Below are 15,845 nucleotides of genomic sequence, written 5' to 3' on the forward strand. Positions count from 1 at the left end.
AGCAGTCACATCATCAATAAATACAAGGGAACCAGTTCCCTTGGCAGCCATGCATACCCATGCCATAACATGCTTCACAGATGAGGTGGTATGCTTCGGATCATGAGCAGTTCCTTCCCTTCTCCAAACTCTTCTCTTCCCATCTTTCTGGCACAAGTTGATCATGGTCTCTTCGGTCCATAGGATGTTGTTCCAGAACTGTACAGGGTTCTTTAGATGTTCTTTGGCAAACTCTAATCTGGTCTTCGTGTTTTCGAGGCTTACCAATGATTTACATCTTGTGGCAAAACAAGGCAGAATGCCCCAAGAACAAGCAGGAACTAAAGACAGCTGCAGTGCAGGCCTGGCAGAGCATCACCAGGGACGAAACCCAGCATCTGGTGATGTCTATGGGTTCCAGACTTCATCCAGTCATTGACTGCAAAGGATTTGCAACCAAGTTATGTTAGTTTGTCCAATTACTTTTGAGCCCCTAAAATTGGGGGGACCACATATAAAAATGGGTGCAATTCCTACACTGTTCATCCAATGTGCAACTTCCCTCAAATTAAAGATGAAAGTCTACACTTCAAACAAATCTAGATTGTTTCCTTCAAATATATTTTGGTGGCATACAGAGCCAAAATGACGACAATTGTATCACTGTCCAAATATTTATGGACCTAACTTAATATTGATATATGGTCGAGAGTAAGAGTGTGTGTGTGTGTGTGTGTGTGTGTATGTATATGAGGGAGAGAGAGAGCTTGGCGTGGATATTCTGGTTCACGTCCAGAGACTCACGCACTCTTTGGTGGTTTTGGCTCCACTACTCAGCACTCGGCGCTTCAAGTCTGCCATCTTGGACTCCGCCTCCCCCGACTCGGCAGCAAACTCGGCCCTCCAGGACACGGGCACAGACCTGAGCAATCATATACCAGAGAAACGGATGAGTGACTGAGGCCGAGATATGGATCAAGCAGCATCCTGGCTGTCGAAGCATGTTGTGTCTTTATTGACCGCTCACCTCTCTTCCGATCTTTCCCCTCTCCCTCTTCCTCCCTTCCTCCTAATACAGCATCCCATTCCCTCTCTCTCTCTCTTCTCTCCTCCACTCCCCATTTCTGAACCTGATCATGTTTTCTTCCACTGGACTCCCCCCCTCCTCTATCTTTTTCCTCTTTCCATTGCCTGGCCTCCTCTCCCCATCTCTGTACCTGATCATATCAGGTGATCGCAAGAAGAAGAACATGCGGCCATTGGCAGTGTCGGGGTACATCTCCTTGAACTGCAGGATCTCCAGCTCGGTGACTGACAGGCCAGGTTGGGCCCTCTTCAGCTGCAGGAAGCACCACAGACAGACAAGACATGGTCACATGATCACATGTTGATGTGTGTCACACTTTCAATCAATCAATTTTAAAACATACAACAAACATACAGCAGAATAAAATAAGAAAATGAATAAAAATAGACGTTTAACAGCTAACTAAATAAAATAAAGTAAACGTACATTAAATAAATCATTAGGCATGGAGGAGAGAAATACAAAAACTCCTATAGATGGCATGTAGGAGAAAATAAATCTCTGGGATCCATGGCTTAGGGCCAAGGCCTAATGATTGCCTCCCCTCCAGGCAATATAGTTGTTACAGCAGCAAGGAGATCAGAAAGTTCTTGATCGGTGCTGCTGGCTGTAGTCTTCCCTCTGGTGGGGGCCTGTCGCCGGCACTCAGGGGTGGGTTGGAACATCAACAGCCCTTGGGTGGCGATGGCTCGTCAGACCTTGGGGTGTGGGTGCCCTGTTAGCCCTCTGTGTTGGGTGCCTCTTTCCCCCCCATGATGCATGTCCATTCCTGTTGTTCTACCCTATTGTGTCCCTATACACCCAGAGCAAGTGGGGTAGACACACACACCACAAGACCTGGGTCTCTCCATTTGTACACCCGTCTCTCCACAGGCACCACGGTTCAGAGGCAGCTCTTACCCAGTCATACTGCGGAAGTTCTGGGAGAGAGAGCTCCGTGGGCACCAGGCCGTACCTCTCCCCCAGGATGCCCACGAACAGCTGACTGCGGCACACCTCTGACAGGCACAGCTCCACCATCCTGACACAGAGAGAAGGAGCGTTCGAGAGAGAGGGGCAGGGAGAAGGGGACAAGGAGAGATGGAGGGAGAGTGGGAGAAGGAAATAGAGGACAGAGAAAGATCACCACCACAGACCGAACACCCTTCCCTTCCCTCACACTCTCCCTCCATCTGTGCTCTCAGCATGTTCCAATTTTTCCATCTCATCTTTCTACTACCCTTTCTCTCCCCTTTTTAAAAAACCCTTTCCTGCACTCTTCCCCCTCCCACAAACAACACCTGTGTCTGCTGGACTCCTCCTCAGTCACCCCCCAGCGCAGTTCCACCTCCTGCACACAGAGGCAGTGTGGCGCGGCACGGCGGCGTAGCTCGGGGAACACCGACCGCACCAGCACGTCTCGCTCCCCATGCATGTCTCTGAACGTGGAGGAGATGAACACCCGCACAGTGCGCCACCTAGTGCACAAAATATAGACAGTTGAGGGGGAAGGGGAGAGAAGGAAAGAAAGAGTGTGGAGAGAGAAGGCAGTGTTCATATAGTGACAGCACCTCGGTATTATGCTGAATCTGACAGAGGGAGCGGGACCGGGTGAGAGAGAAATACAGGGAGACAATGGGAAAGACACTACTTTGCTTCTCTGTGACCGATTGTGCTGTAAAAGCTGAGAGAAGGTGACCAGTTCCCCACAGAAACTAGCGGTGCTCAAATAGCTGAGGGCGGAACAGCGCTGCCGAAACCAAACAGGATCCCAACAGAGGTGCAGTCTCATTTCCCCACAGTGTGTGCTGGTGCTGAAATAGCACAGGAACTCAAATATCAACACCAAGGAGAGCACAGCATGGGATTTCATTTAAATCTTTGGCAAACATCCATAAACAGAAACAAACAATTCAAAGCAGTCAGTTGTGAACAAAAGAATGTACATTCATAAGCCTATAATTTCAGTGACCTATAAAGCCACGTGACTCGGGGTGGTCGTACCTCTCTGTCAGGGTGGGCGGCAATGGGCAGACCTCTGTGACTTTTCCCAGCTGCTCTTTAGCACCATCTGCTGGAGGAACATGGTAGATCTTGTCAATGTGCTCAATGTGGTCCAACAGTCTGGATGATCCTCTCTCTGCTACAAATCTGAATGCAGAGAGAGAGAGAGACGAGAGCGACAAGAGAGAGAGGTGCAGAACATGAGAGAGGGATAAGTCAGGCTCATACTGAAATACTCAGAGTGTGTCTATCACATGACACGAGCCACAAACAAACCAAGAAAGATCTACCCGGTTGTTACTATATACATTTATGTGATGTATTCAGTTACTAGACCTATATTTCCTAGCAAAACAATCATAATTCTTAATAAGAACAGTGTTTTTGTATGTACGTAAGGACCTCTCGCTCTCTGCTTGGGCACAATAGTAAAAAAAAACAGGCTATACTCCAAAACTTTGCTCTCAATACCCCCTCTCTCACAATGGACTGCACTGAATTCTTGACCCCATGTAGATTTCTAGAGAGACCACGTCCTGCCCTTCCCCATGTTTGGACAAAACTGCAAACCTTCAAACCCTGTGAGAATATCTAAATCCACTGACTTCAGTCCCCTTGGCCTTGCGAGAGAACTGGCTGTTGCAAGAAGTGCACACTGTGATCCTAACACTAAACCTGTGCTATCTTCTGCAATTCCCAATGCTTAAAAAAGTAATAAAGAAACATATTGATAATCAACTTTAAGAAATCACTCAGAGAATGTATTCCTCTGGGGTATGACCCAATCAGCTTCCTCTTTAACACAAGGGACTGAAACTCTGTAGCAATTCTGAGGATGCACAATTCCAGGTGACAAGATTCAATACAATTATATGAAATGCATCTACTTCCTCTAAAAGGAATTCAGCAAAAAAAATTACAATTAAAATTGAAAACCCCACTTACTTCAGAATCTGTTCGCTGAATCCATACAGCTCCACGCAGTTCTTGTCCAAGTATTGTGGTTCAGGATTATCTCTGCAAGCAAAGGGACACGCAATTCACCCACACATACACAGCTAAACACAGTGCTGTGCTGTGTTGGGCTGGGCTGTACACATACACAGCCGCAGCCTGAGGCATTCACACCCACTGAATCTGAAGCTATGTTGTTTGGCGAGTCGCTTACTTTAATAAATGTTCTAGTTATTTATAAAGGATATTATTGACCAGTTTACTCCACTCCAAATCAGCCCTAGAGGGAAAACCGGTCGGATATTTGCAGACTGAACCTTCTGTTGGGCTGGTAGGTTTACAAAACAGCCCAATTTGTCATTGTTTGTTTGTTTTGTAAGGGGATATGAGGGTCGCTTCCTTTTGGTTGTACATAAGACTGAACAGCCTCAGCTTACTTTGAATCTAAATTCACTTTGACCAGCAGCATGTCAGGATTCAGCTCCTTCTTGTACCGGTGCAACCCAAAGGTGGCATGTTGAGAGATGCCCGAATGTCCCAGGATCACTGCAGTTTCCACCTGCAATCATGTTAAAATTACATGTTAGAGAAACACACAGAGAAACAAGGAAAACGAGACACAGAGAAAGAGGGAGAGAAAGTCAGAGTGAGAGAGACAGAGTGACAGTAATGGGTGGGAGACAGTCAGGCAGCTCATTATGTACACTTGCCAGGGGAAACGGAGCAGGAAGCCAGTCATCAGGATAAACCAGGATGAAGCCAGAGATTGGCATAGCAGTATACAAGACACAGACAGGGGCGCCATTCCCTGGTCAGGCCTGTATTACCTTGATATTTTGGGAAATCCATTTGTTGAATAATTGGTCAAAGGTCTGGGCTTTGGTGAAATTATCCTGCAGCTCCTGTACAGTGGAAGAAAAAAGGGGCAAAGGTCAGTATTCTGTGACAACGCAGTCATCCTCACTCAATTAGATCCCCGTGGACAGGAAAGAAAATAAACGCACTCCAGATGTTGTGGGAAAACTGTCCACTTGTCAGAATAAGACCCCCCAACATGAGCACATCAGTCAGTGGAATACATACATATATATATGTATATATATATATATATATATATTAACCGATCAGCCATAACATTATGACCACCTGCCTAATATTGTGTAGGTCCCCCTTTTGTCACCAAAACAGCCCTGACCCTTCGAAGCATGGACTCCACTAGACCTCTGAAGGTGGCTGTGGTATCTGGCACCAAGACGATAGCAGCAGATCCTTTAAGTCCCGTAAGTTGAGAGGTGGGGCTTCCATGGATCGGAATTGTTTGTCCAGCACATCCCACAGATGCACGATTGGATCGAGATCTGGGGAATTTGGAGGCCAAGTCAACACCTGAACTCATGATTCATCAGACCAGGCCACCTTCTCCCATTGCTCTGTGTTCCAGTTCTGATCCTCATGTGCCCCTTGTAGCTGCTGTCGGCAGTGGACAGGGGTCAGCATGGGCACCCTGACTGGTCTGCGGCTACGCAGCCCCATACCCAACAAACTGCGATGCACTGTGTGTTCTGACACCTTTCTATCAGAACCATCATAAACATTTTCAGCAATTTGAGCAACAGTAGCTCGTCTGTTGGATCGGACCACACAGGCCAGCCTTCGCTCCCCACATCAATGAGCCTTGGCCGCCCATGACCCTATCGCCGGTTCACCGCTTTTCCTTCCTTGGACCACTTTGTTTCACTTTGTTGAAGCACCTTTGGCACCAATTACAGCCTCAAGTCTTTTTGAGTATGATGCTACAAGCTTGGCACACCTATTTTTGGGTATTTCTCCCATTCTTCTTTGCAGGAACTCTCAAGCTCCATCAGGTTGGATGGGGAGCATCGGTGCACAGCCATTTTCTGATCTCTCCAGAGATGTTCAATCGGCTTCAAGTCTGGGCTCTGGCTGGGCCACTCAAGGACATTCACAGAGTTGTCCTGTAGCCACTCCTTTGTTATCTTGGCTATGTGCTTAGGTTCATTGTCCTGTTGGAAGATGAACCTTCGCCCCAGTCTGAGGTCCAGAGCGCTCTGGAGCAGGTTTTCATCAAGGATGTCTCTGTACATTGCTGCATTCATCTTTCCCTCGATCCTGACTAGTCTCCCAGTTCCTGCCCCACAGCATGATGCTGCCACCACCATGCTTCACTGTAGGGATGGTATTGGCCAGGTGATGAGCGGTGCCTGGTTTCCTCCAGACATGACGCTTGCCATTCAGGGCAAAGAGTTCAATCTTTGTTTCATCAAACCAGAGAATCCTTCAGGTGCCTTTTGGCAAACTCCAGACGGGCTGTCATGTGACTTTTACTGAGGAGTGGCTTCCGTCTGGCCACTCTACCATACAGGCCTGATTGGTGGAGTGCTGCAGAGATGGTTGTTCTTCTGGAAGGTTTTCCTCTCCACAAAGACACGCTGGAGCTCTGTCAGAGTGACCATCGGGTTCTTGGTCACCTCCCTGACTAAGGCCCTTCTCCCGCGATCGCTCAGTTTGGCCGGGTGGCCAGCTCTAGGAAGAGTCCTGGTGGTTCCAAACTTCTTCCTTTTACGGATGATGGAGGCCACTGTGCTCATTGGGACCTTCAATGCTGCAGTCATTTTTCTGTACCCTTCCCCAGATCTGTGCCTCAATACAATCCTGTCTCAGTGGTATACAGACAATTCCTTGGACTTCATGGCTTGGTTTGTGCTCTGACATTCACTGTTAACTGTGGGACCTTATATAGACAGGTGTGTGCCTTTCCAAATCATGTCCAATCAACTGAATTTACCACAGGTGGACTCCAATCAAGTTGTAGAAACATCTCAAGGATGACCAGTGGAAACAGGATGCACCTGAGCAAAATTATGAGCGTCATGGCAAAGGCTTTGAATACTTATGTACATGTGCTTTTTTGGTATTTAATTTGAATAAATTTGCAAAGATTTCAAACAAACTTCTTTCACGTTGTCATTATGGGGTATTGTTTGTAGAATTTTGAGGAAAATAATGAATTTAATCCATTTTGGAGTAAGGCTGTAACATAACAAAATGTGGAAAAATGTAAGCGCTGTGAATACTTTCCAAATGCACTGTATATAGTAGTATTTCAGTGATATATAACGCAGAGATTTTCATGCCAGATTTCAGTACAAAATATTGTGACAAAGAGAACCAATTGCAAGAATAAAAAAGTTATCTAACTCTCCAAAGGGAGAGATTAGCCACTGGGTGTGTGGGTGTAAGTGTGTTAGTGCTTCTGTCAATATAAACGCATCCCGACAGTCTCCTCCTTTCAACCCTGGCCAATCACAGGCATCCCTCACCCGTGCCTGCTGCACCAGTTTCCTGGTGTTGTCCAATAGGGCATCAGGCTCCAGCTCCGCCTCTATGTAGTCCCCGTAGGAGCTGAGAACCACCTGAGGGTGCTCACAGGAGTACCCCAGCATGAGCCCCATCAGCACGGACAGCTCCAGCCTCTAGTGGTGGGAGGTGAAGAAAGAAAAATAAAACCACAAAGAGAGGCAAAGGCAAAAAGGGTAAATCTGGAATATAACCGCCACCAAGGGATTCATGCATAGCGTACCGTGATGCTCAGTTTGTTAGATGTGGGGTCGGCGATGCTACACAGGTCCTTAGCACTCTTGCAGGGCAGTTTATCCGGGAACTCAATGTCACATATTATCAGGGTCCTGCCAGGCAGAGGGGGGATGCTGTGCCGGCAGGAGATCTGGATGGCCGTCTCCAGGGCCTGTTTGTATTGGGCCAGGAGTTCGGCGCTGCAGTTCCCCTGTCTGGACACACCAGGGGACCCAGAGAGACGCACAAGACACAGGCACAGCGAGACAGAGAGAGAGATCATTTACAATTTACTTCAATTTTCTCTTTCACTAGAAGAGAGAGATGGAGAGAAGTGGAATCATCTTGGGGAGGGCGTCATCCACCCATGGGCAGACAAAGGCCGAGTATAAAGGCGATGAGGAGGATATATTCATCAAATGGTTATAAATGCGACCTCCAAAGCACTATGAAGCACTGGAGAGTCGGATCAGTATACACAGGAATTAACTGGTGGCTGTTTTTGTTTTTCAAGAAGTTGCAATATCCAATAAAACCTAATCCCCCACTGAATCGTAGTTATTCCCAGGACCAGCTGGCACACCTGGCTTTGTTCCGCTGCTTCCTCAAGTTCTGGTACTTCCTGTACACCATCGGCACAGCCAGGGTCCGCCGCAACACCGTCCTCTTGACTGTGTCCCACTCATACCGGTAGGGTATCTTTTTTAGAAGCTTCCTCAGCATCACTGTAGAGCTGATGGACTGCAAAACTGTAGGGATCCACAGAGGCAGACAGAGACAGACACACAGACACAGATAAAATTAGACCCCCATGCCTCACATCATATGGATATACGAAAACAAGAGCTGAGCAGCCCTGGTCCAGGAGAGTCAAGCTCTCAGGTTGCAATGTGGGTTGCGCTCATAAAACCCAAATGTCAAAGGTACTCAGTGAGGGAGTGACTAAAGATGCAGAGACGGACACTCATTCATTCTCATTCACCGATTCTACAAAAGGTTGGAAATGTAATTAGATTAGTCAACTGTAAATAAATACATAAATAAATAAATACATTTTCAGCAATAGCAAGAGAAGTTTTTGTGGTGGTTTGTGTCTTGTGAGATCCACACACCTGATTGCTCCAGCTCCAGGATGATCCTGTAGGCCGAGAGGAAGCGGAAGGGCAGCTGCCGGGAACGAATGACCAACTCCTGCAAGGAAGATGCAAAGCTAAAGCCGGGACGCAATCAAAGAAGGGTGGATCTACATGTTCGTCGGAAATGACAAAATTGTACCCCTATGGCCTTGGATTTAGAAGCTTTAGAAAATGGCTCCTGGGAGTGAATGAAACTCTGATACATTACAGCACAGATGGATTTCTGATCATGTGGAACCACTACTGAAGAAACCTAGAAGTCCTTGCATTACAGGGTTACAGGCTTACATTTAGCAATGCACTGGCAGGTCAGACTTTTGATTTGGTCCCCGGCCTAAGAGCCAGAGCATCTGACAGCTTCCTGCCTGCTGCCCTACTGCCCAGAGTCCACTCAAACAGCGACCTCTGACTGGCACTGAGGTAAAGAAAGTGAGCATCTCCACACTATCTCCATTCTTCTGCACCTGAGCAACACTTTCCTTATCAGGGGAACATCTGCCCGAGCTAAGTATTAACTAGTAGCTAGAGGTAGGCATGGCTGCTGTCTGGGCTTCACATGGAGCCAGTAACCGGCTGACATAATCCAGTGGGTCAGAGTAAAAAGTCTCTCCTTTCTGCACTGCCGCTGCATACTGGGCAGACGTTTCCCCACGCAGCGCTCAGCCTCAATGCATCTCGCATTTCACACAAAGTGTAGCTGCGCTGGGTTCCCCCATGCAGGGTTCGGCCCTCATGGCCCCACACTCACCTTGTTGCTCAGCTTGCTCAGTATTTTCCGGTGGTGCTTTGGGCTGATATCCTGGATGATCATGTTGCGCAGGTTCCGGAGCATGGCCATGAAGGGCAGACTCTGGTTATCTGGGAGTGGGGAAGCAATCACATCAATCAAACTGTAAAGGGGAGGAGTCTGAGACAGGGCTGCAATTCCATGATTTTGCATGTGTCCTGCAATCTGCTACAGTCTGGGGTTTGTTATTTTATGCCCTTTGTGCACAACACAAACAGAATAAAATAAAGATCTGAAGAACAATTTTTAGATTCAAATAAATAGGCTATATGTAAATGAATTCTGTTTCAATGTTGTTGTTTTTAAGTGTTACAAATGTGTGCTTTCAGTTGTGTTGTGTGTGGAGGTTTCATGCCAAAAATCCCAACATATCGAATTTGTCCGGCTTTAACAATGATCGTATTGGAGCTGCAATGTTTCATTATTTGTTTGAAAACGTATTCTTAAATGGAGGTATACCATCAATCTGTCACACACTTTTCACCACAAGCTTTACACCACAGCAATAATTCATCACCAACAATAAGGTCAACAACAAAAGATTGTGATTAATAATTTTTCTGTTTGAGAATGAATAGTGCTGAAATAAATCATAAATAACAGGCCACAATAATGAAAATAGATGACTATAATAGGAAAAATATGCCCTAAGGCTATGAGGAATCTAACTAAGAATGACACTTTATTCTCTTGTTATATACACTTGCTCATGAAATGGCCACAGTGGGATTCGAACCCGGATCTCCCGCCACAGGGCAGAGACTTTACCGCATCACTAAACGGCAAGACTTCAGAATGGCTACATTAAATAAAAATAAAAAATTGCCGGTATTGACAATAAATAATTGTTGTGACACCATGGTGAGGCCTCAGTTACTAATGAAAAAAGAAGAAAGAGAAAAAGATACAGGAAAGGTAACACAATACAAGACAATAATGAATGCCTGAATGGGAAAAAACAAAGGCAAAATGGACAAAACAAAAAACGACTGTATGAACAGGTGGTGCAGGTCTGGTCAGCCCCACCTATCAGCTGCTCCCAGGTCTGGGCCTTGTTTCCTTTCAGGCTGAGCATCCTCTCCCAGGTCTGCGGCACGGTCAGCTTCATCCTCTGCCCAGCCCGCTGTGGCACCCAGGCCCCCGGCAGCCCACTGCGGGAGAACGAGTGGTGATCGCTGGGATACCTGCGAGGAGAGATGCCATGGGGGTCAACGCATGTATTTATGTCAGTTTGGCTGAAACATCAAATACTGTACAGGACTGGCTGCTGTGTGTCACGCACCAGAGTTGTGCAGATTTGCATTGTTCCCAGCATACGAGAGTTAGTGTGCATGTTTGCATATTGGATTTGCAAGGACTTTGCATTTGACATTCTAAGGCATAATCTCAGAATGAAGATATTTAAAGATTTTTTTTTTTTGATGTGCAGACACTAACTGAAGCCACTGTACTGTATATATACACCTAGAGTAAACACACTGTACTGTGTGTATGTATATATATATATATATATATACACACAGCTGTGGAAAAAATTAAGAGAGCACTTAAGATTGATTTCTGAACTTGGAGTGGACTCTTAATTTATTCCAGAGCTGTATACATACATACACCTGGAGTACACACACTGTACTGTACTGTATATGTACAGCAGGTATGTTGCAAGGTTGTGGCGCCAGGGTCGTACTTCCGCCCCAGGATGCCCATCACATGCTCTGCCGGCTCCTTGATGTGCAGCTTCTGGACCAGCTTCTTCAGGTTGAAGATGTTCTGCTGCTTGTTGGTAGAGCTCTTCTCCTGGGACTTGAGCTGCGAGCCGGAGTAGAGAGAGAGAGAGAGAGAGCAGGCAGGTGGGAGGTTTGAAAAGATGAAAGGAAGGAAGGACGTCAGAAGCTGGCATACACCGTTCCCGTATTTCTGAGGAAAGAGTGATGCTACTACTCACGTATTTCTGCAGGAAGTCCTGCCGCATTTTAAGAAGTGACGCCCAACTTTTCATGTCTTGGTCTCCCTTCTGAAATGACAGAGAGAGGGATGGAGATTGCTATCAATGCCACCCCTGCACCAGGACTCCCTTTACCCCAGCAGCCACGTCAGCAGCTCTGAACGCACTCTCACCGGCTTGGGACGGCTGTGCTTGCAGCGCTGCTTGCGTGTGTTGTACTTGGCCAGCTGGTACTCGCTGAACTGCTTAAACTTGTCGGCCATGGCTTTCTTCAGACAGGAGGGCAGATTGCCACCAAAGCACTGTAATCACAGAGGGCAGACAAACGGTGTCTTATTAAGATAAAAATGCATTGAGAAAGTGATTATACATATATTAGGCGCAGGTGGATGTGAGGGCCCCGGCGGCAGACACACATACCCTGGTCCGAGAAAGCCCTAATCCGATCCAAATACTGCCAGACAGACATGACACGACACCCATGCTGAGCCCACTCCACCAACCCCAGTGGGACTCACCGTGCTGTAGAGCCGCACCACTTCGATCCAGTCGGAGGGCAGCTGGATGGCGGCGCAGTAGTACCTGCGCAGGTGAGGCTTGGCTTCGGGCAGGCGGGCTGACAGGGCCAGCAGGAAGTTGGCTGTGATGCGAATGTTGAGCTCCTGCCGGGTGTAGACAGCCACCTGAGGGAGAGAGAGGGAGAAGGATGCCAACAGGGCAGGTGAGACCTCTGGAGACTTTATGTGCATTTTAGACTGACCCTTCAACCCCACGAAGACAAACCACCTACCCAAGCTAAAAAAAATCCACTTCTATTATTATTATTATAATTATTATTATTATTATATTAGTGGTAGTAGTAAGTATGATGACTTTAGCAAGACGGCCACCTTCAACAGAAACTCTGCATCCTGCCTGGAGATGTCCTCGGCCAGCGCTCTCAGTTTGGCCCACATGCCCTTCTCCGAGTCCCAGTCCTTCTGGCCCGGTGCTGTGCACTTGTTCACCAGGGAACCGCACACCATGTTCAGCAAGAGGACCTGGGGGAGAGAGAGATAAGAGACAGAAAGAGAGGATGAGAGAGAAGGAGGGGGAATAAAAGAGATGGAAAAGGAATAAGAGAGAGAGAGAGAGAGAGAGAGAGAGAGGGGTAGAGGGTGGTGAAAAGAGAAAGAGAACAGAGGATTTGTGAGAGAGCTGTTGAATTTCAATGTAATCTTAATACCAATATTACGATGTAATTAATGTAATAGAGCAGGAACACTGGGGAACCCTCTTAGACACTCACACTATTAGCACACAATCTCAATAATACATCCTATGTTGCTTTAAAGCCCAAATTGTCTCTGTTCTCACACCTTTTTGTCTTTCAGTTCTGCTTCCCGTTTCTCACTGCTCTCCAGTATCTCTCCAAACCCATCTGTCTTCTCAAACACCACCTCTTCCACCTCCATCTCCTCCTCTTCTTCCTCTCCCGTCGATTCCAGATCTGGGACAGGCATCTCGTCAGAAACCTCCTCATCCAGGTCCTCATCAGCCAGGCTGCCTGAGCCCCGGTCCGACACCTGCAGGATATGAATATTGACCAATCAGTCACAAACTGTTTGCCTAGAATTGGCGACCTGGCTGTGATCAGCAGATTGCTGATATGCCCTTTAATATGCAACCCCCTCCAGAAACAGTGCCAGCATCAGTTTAACATACAGAAATGTCAGATTATGATTTGAATGTAAAGAGATACCTGACTCCACTGCTCAGATAGAGACTGGTAGCTTTCCAATGGTGTTTCAGAGAACCGTTTCCTTCCTTTCTCTATCTCATTCCCTCCTCCTCTTCCTCCGCTGCCTTCCTGTTTGTCTCCTGATCCCCTTGTGGAGGTCAGGTTCGAGGGACGGAGGAGGGAGCTGGGGGTCAGGGTGGCAGCAGGGCGGTGGAGAGCCTTGGTCCACTGGGAGAGCAGTGTATTCTGGGTGCCCAGAAAGGCAGAGCTGAGCTGGGTGCTGCTGGTGCTGGAGAGGTGGGTGGGTCTGAGCGCGGCGCAGGTGGAGGTGAGGGCCCCGGCGGCCGATTTCAGTGCCGAGAGGCCACACAGCCGGCCAGACTCGTCGAGGGCTGGGGCGACCCCGCTTGACCCCCGGTAACTTAGCGCAGACGAGGCCTCAGCCAGGATCCTGTTCTCCAGCGAAATTCCGCGAGCGCTCGGAGCCAGACGGCTGGAGACGGGGAATGAGGACAGGGCGCGCTCCGGATCAGGGTCTTGGGCTGCCTGGGGCGTCTTCATTCTGCTGGTATCCTGGAAGAAACAATTCAGTGGAAAAAAACGAAGCAAATCACAATTTAATATTTAAAAACCAACAACAATAATAATAATAGATGATTTTCGATCGAAACTGCTGCATTGTTATATTCGTTTATTTTATGCAGTGTTTACTATTCTTGTGGAATTTTAATACAACCAATAATAATAATAATAAACTAACAAAGAGATAAATACTAAAAGATTCTCTTGTCAGAAGTGGGATTCGAACCCACGCCTCCAGGGGAGACTGCGACCTGAACGCAGCGCCTTAGACCGCTCGGCCATCCTGACTTCCGGGTGTAAGAACGGGGCTGTAGATTCTCGAAGGCCTGCATCACTATAGTTCTGATGTTATTCTCTTTGTAACAAAATTTAAAATGGAAAAAATACAAGTTTCTCTCTTTTCCTTTCTGAACAGAATACACGCGTCCTCTTAAGGACTCCACATCGAGCAGTTACAGTACTTCCCGGTTTATTTGTGTATTGAGCAGTTGTACCCAGATGCGTGGCAGACTGGCAGTTATCACCTCTGAGTCATACACACTTTGCCCCCGCCGACTTTCCGTAAGTCACCACCTCTGCCATCGCCATGTAGCACAAGTGCACAACAAATACAAAGTTTCCTTCTAACGACACTTAGTGCCGGATAACGTTTCTGTTTCAGTCCAGCCCAGGGGAGGTTCATGCTTTTCGTGGACTTAGTATGATTTCATGCAACAGACTTTAGACAGCAACCTGCGGGCAAAACACCCAGGGAGTGAGCGACCGATTTCAGTAGCGCATTATGACAGTATATATCACTCGTAAATACTCGCTGTACCGACTGACTGACGATAGTCTTACCAAGGCAGCTGCACACTAAGACCGGCACGTCCTTCGGCTGCGTGTAGTTTAATTGAGTATAATGATGGTTTCCCTGCTGTTCCTACTATCCAGCTTGTGCGGTGAGTCCAGAGCAAACGTCACAGCGCAGTTGCGTCAGTGGGAGGCTCTGCGCGTCTGATCACAGCAGGGCGGACAATCTCACCGGAGATCAGCTCTGCGCAGGTCTGCGCGGATCCACCGATGTGATCGGTGCGATTGTGCAGATCTGCGCAGCTCTGTGCCAGAATATGCCAGACAATAAGTAGCATTGCAATGACGAAGTCCGCATTCACGCCACAGAAAGACGGTAGTTGGCATCAGTGAAATCAAACCACTTGTTTAGGTAAGCAAGCGCTCTTTGATAGAACATAAGAAAGTCCTGCTCTATAACAGCAACCTGTGCAGTGGGAAACTGTTGCAGGAGAGTGCTGGTCTCCAATCCAAAGAATCGATGCTCATCCCTTTGCCCGAGTTTCAATTTGAGATTGGTCATCAACTCGAAAAGCTCAAACACAGTTGTATTGTCTCCCTCAACATTAAGCGCTGCGTAGAAAAAAACTTTGAGGCTATTTTGCAAAAACATCAGGTATGCTTGGAGCTCACAGGGCACGTCCTCTCCATCCTCGCCATTTGCGAGCAATTTCCAAAGGGCTGATGGCCAGCGCTCTTCCCAATGGATGAAACATAGCTTTTGCCAGCTGGCCTGGATGCGTGCAGACGCTTGACCGCAGGCCACACACTCAGCCACCTTATCAGCACATTCTTGTAGAGAGCCGTGTACTGCGCGTCCACAAACTCAAACACTTCCTTTAATTCTTGCACACGTTTAGCTGAAGACGAAACTGGTTGTGGACTTTTGTGACTGTGTTCTCAATGTCAGTTCTCAGCTTATCGCCTGCATGCCTCCCACAGTTGTGCAGAATATGGCCACGCAGTTGGCCTTGATAATTGATGCATTGTGGTCCGTCCGTTTTTGGGTTTTTTTATACAGTTTTCGTTGCAATCATCATAAAAGTCCAACAGTTTGTCCTGCACTCCTAGGTCGGGTGTGCAATATCTCAATGCTAACGGGAATAACTTGGTTGTTCCCTGGTTTGATGCATCAGACGCAATTGAGAAATGTGGAAGAGAATCCGGTCAATCTGCAATCATTGGCGTGTTTAACTGTTTCAAGCATGTTTCTAAAGATGCCTGTGCAAGCACACCTGTAACAATGG

At 47.4% G+C, this 15,845-nt stretch overlaps 1 protein-coding gene and 1 non-coding gene across 3 annotated transcripts in view; both read right to left on the reverse strand.

The window, feature by feature from the left end:
* Positions 1 to 14,761, reverse strand: part of LOC136768674 (telomerase protein component 1) — a 38,474-nt gene extending 23,713 nt beyond the window's left edge. For both annotated transcript variants that reach the window (XM_066722983.1, XM_066722982.1), the window contains exons 1-22: positions 14,608 to 14,761; positions 13,207 to 13,758; positions 12,824 to 13,030; positions 12,356 to 12,505; positions 11,984 to 12,148; positions 11,639 to 11,767; positions 11,466 to 11,534; positions 11,208 to 11,329; positions 10,547 to 10,704; positions 9,482 to 9,591; positions 8,710 to 8,788; positions 8,181 to 8,346; positions 7,605 to 7,812; positions 7,345 to 7,497; positions 4,831 to 4,905; positions 4,441 to 4,562; positions 3,995 to 4,066; positions 3,050 to 3,196; positions 2,347 to 2,523; positions 1,967 to 2,087; positions 1,197 to 1,318; positions 788 to 901 (exon numbers count right to left, since the gene is read on the reverse strand). In XM_066722983.1, coding sequence (XP_066579080.1) covers positions 788 to 901; positions 1,197 to 1,318; positions 1,967 to 2,087; positions 2,347 to 2,523; positions 3,050 to 3,196; positions 3,995 to 4,066; positions 4,441 to 4,562; positions 4,831 to 4,905; positions 7,345 to 7,497; positions 7,605 to 7,812; positions 8,181 to 8,346; positions 8,710 to 8,788; positions 9,482 to 9,591; positions 10,547 to 10,704; positions 11,208 to 11,329; positions 11,466 to 11,534; positions 11,639 to 11,767; positions 11,984 to 12,148; positions 12,356 to 12,505; positions 12,824 to 13,030; positions 13,207 to 13,746 — 3,206 coding nt within the window. In that variant the 5' untranslated portion in view covers positions 13,747 to 13,758; positions 14,608 to 14,761. The remainder of the gene's footprint in view (positions 1 to 787; positions 902 to 1,196; positions 1,319 to 1,966; positions 2,088 to 2,346; positions 2,524 to 3,049; positions 3,197 to 3,994; positions 4,067 to 4,440; positions 4,563 to 4,830; positions 4,906 to 7,344; positions 7,498 to 7,604; positions 7,813 to 8,180; positions 8,347 to 8,709; positions 8,789 to 9,481; positions 9,592 to 10,546; positions 10,705 to 11,207; positions 11,330 to 11,465; positions 11,535 to 11,638; positions 11,768 to 11,983; positions 12,149 to 12,355; positions 12,506 to 12,823; positions 13,031 to 13,206; positions 13,759 to 14,607) is intronic.
* On the reverse strand, positions 13,973 to 14,055 carry trnal-cag (transfer RNA leucine (anticodon CAG)). The gene has a single exon. It is a non-coding gene; the product is annotated as a tRNA-Leu (tRNA).
* Positions 14,762 to 15,845: the final 1,084 nt, after the last annotated feature.

Source organism: Amia ocellicauda, chromosome 14 (assembly GCF_036373705.1).
Source record: "Amia ocellicauda isolate fAmiCal2 chromosome 14, fAmiCal2.hap1, whole genome shotgun sequence".
In the NCBI taxonomy this organism is placed as follows: domain Eukaryota; kingdom Metazoa; phylum Chordata; class Actinopteri; order Amiiformes; family Amiidae; genus Amia; species Amia ocellicauda.